The 4,830-nt window shown below is 49.2% G+C and overlaps 2 protein-coding genes across 2 annotated transcripts; both read left to right on the top strand.

The window, feature by feature from the left end:
* M409DRAFT_71689 (uncharacterized protein) lies at positions 1-1,117 on the top strand (the record flags this gene model as incomplete). Its single annotated transcript, XM_033819282.1, has 2 exons — positions 1-156; positions 227-1,117. 2 exons carry the CDS (start codon positions 1-3, stop codon positions 1,115-1,117), a joined length of 1,047 nt encoding a protein of 348 aa, XP_033659231.1.
* A 3,132-nt stretch (positions 1,118-4,249) lies between these two features.
* Positions 4,250-4,679, top strand: M409DRAFT_61742 (uncharacterized protein; the record flags this gene model as incomplete). Its single annotated transcript, XM_033814864.1, has 1 exon — positions 4,250-4,679. A coding segment is annotated over one exon (430 nt), but the record flags the coding sequence as incomplete, so codon positions are not given.
* Between the last annotated feature and the right edge of the window lie 151 nt (positions 4,680-4,830).

The raw sequence follows: 4,830 nt of genomic DNA, 5'->3' as shown, positions 1-4,830 counted from the left end.
ATGCCTCCTTTTCTGTCACAACGCTACGACCAGTTACGTCGACAGTATGGAGCTCTTTCCAGCACTTGTGTAGTTGATTCGCCAATCACAAACGCAAAATTTCTATCCAGAAACAAGGATTTAGCACTTGTAGCTGCCGGTTTCTCCGGTGGTCAAGTAAGCACATCCTCGATCGAGACGCACTTCGGTGGAAGAAAAAAGTTTAGAAGGCTGACCCAGTTTATAGGGCAAGTCCGGGGTCGACGCAGGCCCTACGGCTCTTATCGAGGCCGGTCTTGCAATACAACTCCGCGATCACCTTCGATATAATGTCCACTATGACGATAAAATCCATTACTGCAACGACATTGTGCCGGACTCTGACCCGGATCATCGCGGTATGAAGAATCCTCAGGCCACCTCTGTCGTAACTCAGAAACTCTCCTCGCACATCTTTTCCCATGCTAAGGAGGGGCGCTTCGTCGTGACACTAGGTGGCGACCACTCCATAGCTATCGGTACAATTTCGGGCACCGCCAAAGCCACAAGGGAGCGTCTCAATCGCGACATGGCTGTCATTTGGGTCGACGCCCATGCTGATATCAACACACCTGAGACGAGCGATAGCGGCAACATCCACGGTATGCCATTAGCTTTCCTAACAGGGTTGGCCTCCGAAAAGGGAGGCAAACCTTTCGGCTGGCTTAACTCGGAGGAACTACGCATCTCGACTACTAAGCTTGTGTATATTGGCTTGCGTGATGTTGACCACGGCGAAAAGCGCCTCCTGCGCGAGAACGGCATCGCGGCTTTCTCAATGCACGATGTCGACCAATATGGTATCGGCAAAGTCATGGATATGGCTCTGGCATGGATAGGGAACGATACACCCATCCATCTTAGTTTCGATATCGATGCACTGGATCCCATGTGGGCGCCTTCGACAGGAACGGCGGTCCGCCGAGGCCTTACGTTGCGAGAGGGTAGTTTCATCGCAGAGTGCGTGCATGACACGGGAAGCCTAATCGCCATGGATTTGGTAGAGGTCAATCCAAGTTTGGAGCAGGAGGGTGCCGAGAAAACCGTTGAGGCTGCCATTTCCATTGTGCGTTGTGCTCTAGGTGAAACCTTATTATGAGTTAATAGTCGGTCATGTAGAATGTTTCTGTCGAGCAGTGCTCAGGAATCTAGGACCCCAGAGTTGGAGCTTAGTATAGACGAGCATAGCGTTCGAAGCGGGCTGCTCTCCACATATTTATCAACTACGACAGCTAGATTCGCCGGCGTTAAATATGTTATAGAAGTTATTGTTGAAACTAAAGCCTCCGACTACGTCACTGCTCGAAAACTGTCCCAAGATGATGACGAAGGGATACTGCACCCTGTTGTCTTCTTCTCTACGAATTATTCGCCTGCTGAGTGCATTTACTAGATCTACGGCAAATAACTGCTTCCTGTCGTTTGCGCGTTTAGGAAATGGCGCCCTGAACTTAAAGGTTCTAACTACCCTATCTACCGATCTATTCACCACTGCAATCTAGAGTACATTGCAGCTACAAAGCAGCTGAACCGCCGACAGCCCGTCGGTCTCAGTATCTGTCTCGGTCCAATTTCGTAATCAGTTACCGTCCGGGGAATTACCAGGGGAGAAGCGACGCTCTGACTAGGAGATCGAAAGATATACCTAAAGACGAGATAATGCCGGGATTGCAGAGAGTAATCGGCTATCAAAGTCTAGGTCGACCTCAAGGCAGCGACCTTAAGGAGCATGACAGAGGGAGATACCCCCGTGTGCAGCAGTAATGGCTGCAGCAGTCCTGAAGAGGTGAGGATCAACCGCAGGGCCGATTTGACTAAAACGCTAAGCTTAAGACCTAGTGTTCCAGATTGGGGAATTCAGCCGGCTTCGGAGGCACCAACTTCGCACACAATATCTCAGCAATCACAGCATCTATTCATTCCAACCTAAACCTGAGACGATCGCAATCAATTGAAGTGTCACACTGGCAGACTAGGTCTCTATAAACTCACAGTTCGACGATGTTCTAATGCATAAGGGGAAGAATGCTACATTCATTCACTGGAAGGTAACTATCCTACCTCATTGTTTACGCGGCGTTGAAAGTCACGCGGGCGAGCGGAGCTGCAATCGTAGCTGGCTATCTGAGCCAGCAGCCGCTTCCTCCAATTGCTGCTCCTTTCTTTGTTCTTTGTAGCTCATCTTGTATCCTAACCCTTTGTTCAGCTTTGTGCGTCACACTGTACGTCTCACTGCTCCTTGCGGCACCACACGGCTGGCACGCCTGACGTTCATATACATGAACACGACACCCGCTTGTTATACGGGCAAGAGAAAAAAAAGCATTGCGGGTCCCATTCGCCTATAGGGATAGGATTGAGCTGCGGCATGGTTAGATGCGGCAACTGTATTGGCTGCTAGCAGGGGCCGGGGGCGCGAGAAGAGGTAGCTGCGTTTCTTGTTGACTGAGACTCTTCTCACACCTTCTCCAAGACAACGTAGCGAACCTGCAGCAAGCAGGCAGTATGGGCTACACATGTCCATGCCTCTAAATATAGGGATATAATAAATAATTAGAGGTCATACTAACAGCAATTTTCAACATTTCTAGCATTACTTTGCCTTAAGCTAGAATTGGCAGGGTCGCCCCCGTGATGCTGGCTAAGATGTATAGACGGGCGTTGTAGAGCCTCGCGGAGGGTAGCATAATACTCTGGCCGTCTCTAGGATTAGTAAATGTTCTCCCGCCTAAGGCAATATCTGTTCTATCTTCTAGAGAAGTGTCCCTTTTAAGATTATTAATGTAGTTTGGTCTCCTATCTACTAGTCCTTCGTCCTCGTCTACAATCTTAAAGTTTAGCTGGTTAAAACTCTGTCGTCGTTAGGAACCTGCGAGAGATGTACAAGCTAATGAAAATGTCGCGATATCTACGACGGTTTGCCTTGAGAAAGTCTTACTACTTTATACTATTTTTTTGTCGGACAGCACACCGACGATTAAATGTACTAAGCCCGCTAGTCTCTAGATCTAGTAGACGAAGAAATGATATATCGATCTTGTTAGGGATGTGCGGGAGTCGTTCTGCAACCTTTGTAGTATCGCTTAAAAAGTTCGCAACGTAGCTAGAGTACTTATACTGCACTCCGCGTATCTAGAGAACATCAATTGTAGGTCAAACTCGAGCAATACGAATCTGCTCTACTTCGCTAAGAATAGGTGGCATATAGCCAGCATCTGCAACTAGCCCTAAACTCTATGTTGTTTTCATAGCGCCCTTCGATTTATCTCCTCTAGCCGCCTCGTACTTGCCCTAATAACGCAGCATCCTTGCAAGATTGCTTACGCTTGTTAGCGTGCTCCAAACCGAGCAAATTCTCCCTGTTTGTCAGCGCCCGTCGCTTTATCTCCTCCACCGCCTCTTACTTGCCCTGGATGAGTTGGCTATGTCCAACCGCGCGATGGTATCGTCTCTACTGTCCTCATACCAGGGGCAGTGAAGCAGCAGTATTTAAGCCCACGAGAAGAGAAGGTCCTCGTCAAGTACCTGCTACGCATGTCTGAACGTCATTTTCCTGTGCCCGCCAAATCCCTCCGTCTAGTAGCACGTATAATTCGGCGACAACGCTCGTCTGCTTCCCAAATCCCCGCAGCAGACGACAATACGAAGTTGCCGGGGAAGAATTGGCCCCAAGGTTTCTATAAATGTCATCCCGAGTTGGAGACTCGAAAGACTAGAGCAATATCTTGGGCTCGACACGAAGTTGACATCGCTAAAAAGGTCTCTGATTGGTTCAGAAAAATTGGCAGCGAGTTAACTCAGCATGAAGTACGTCAAGAGAATTGTTATAACATGGATGAGACCGGTCTCCTCTTCAGTGTCTTCAAATCACTAAAGGTACTCATTGGGAGTGCCGACCTAAGAAGTCACAGAGGAACTGAGACGCAGCGAACATTAGTCACAGCTATAGAGTGTATTTCTGGCGATAGTAGATCAGTAGACCTACTGATCGTGTGGCCTGCTGCAGCTCATCGGAGTAACTGGACTACTTACCCCACCTCCGAATTACACTCTGCTTGCTCTCCAACAGGATACACAAATTCCGAAAACAGCCTCTACTGGATTAAAGCTGTCTTCCATCCCCTTACACGCGAGCGCGCACACGGCAGGCCTCGTATCTTGATCTGTGATGGATTTGCCACTCACAAGTCCCTTAAGTGTTGATATACTGTTTTGAGAGCAATATCACCTTATGCCGTCTGCTATGGCACACTTCGCACGAATTGCAATCCTGCGACGTCGGTGTTTTGGACCTCCGGAGGCCGCGTACAGTAAGGAAGTAAAACATCAGCATGAGGGCGGCGCCGAAACTATTGGGAAGCAGCAGTTTACGCTCTTATACAGCCGTGCACGTCAAGCTGCATTTTCGGCACGCAAAATCCGTGCTGGCTGGTGGAAGGCCGGCGTCTTCCCTTTCAATTTTAAGAGGGTCCTGCAAGATATGCCGAAGCAGGTAGCGGAGACCGAGACTGCCCTAGGCGTACTTAACGTAGAAGCGGACGCGGATACCAGTGCACATTCCTTGCGTACACCCACTCCGGCGACGAGTCTGTACGCATTGCGGCGCCAGCTTGAAGGTCGTGTGGACAGCCTCGACAAGGATTCGAAAAATGCATTCAAAAGTAGGCAAATGCAGCAGACAAGCATGTTGAAGCTTGGCAGCGCCACATTTGCCACTCACTGGGGTATATAGGTCAGGCATGCTCCCACTTGATAGATCCATCAATCAACTCACCTTTGTTTAACAGGTTATGAGCCCGGCTTGGCGCTCTA

Source organism: Zasmidium cellare, assembly GCF_010093935.1.
Source record: "Zasmidium cellare ATCC 36951 unplaced genomic scaffold M409scaffold_108, whole genome shotgun sequence".
NCBI lineage: Eukaryota > Fungi > Ascomycota > Dothideomycetes > Mycosphaerellales > Mycosphaerellaceae > Zasmidium > Zasmidium cellare.
Note: the sequence above shows the minus strand (reverse complement) of the source record. Positions and strands in the feature narration are given on the sequence as shown.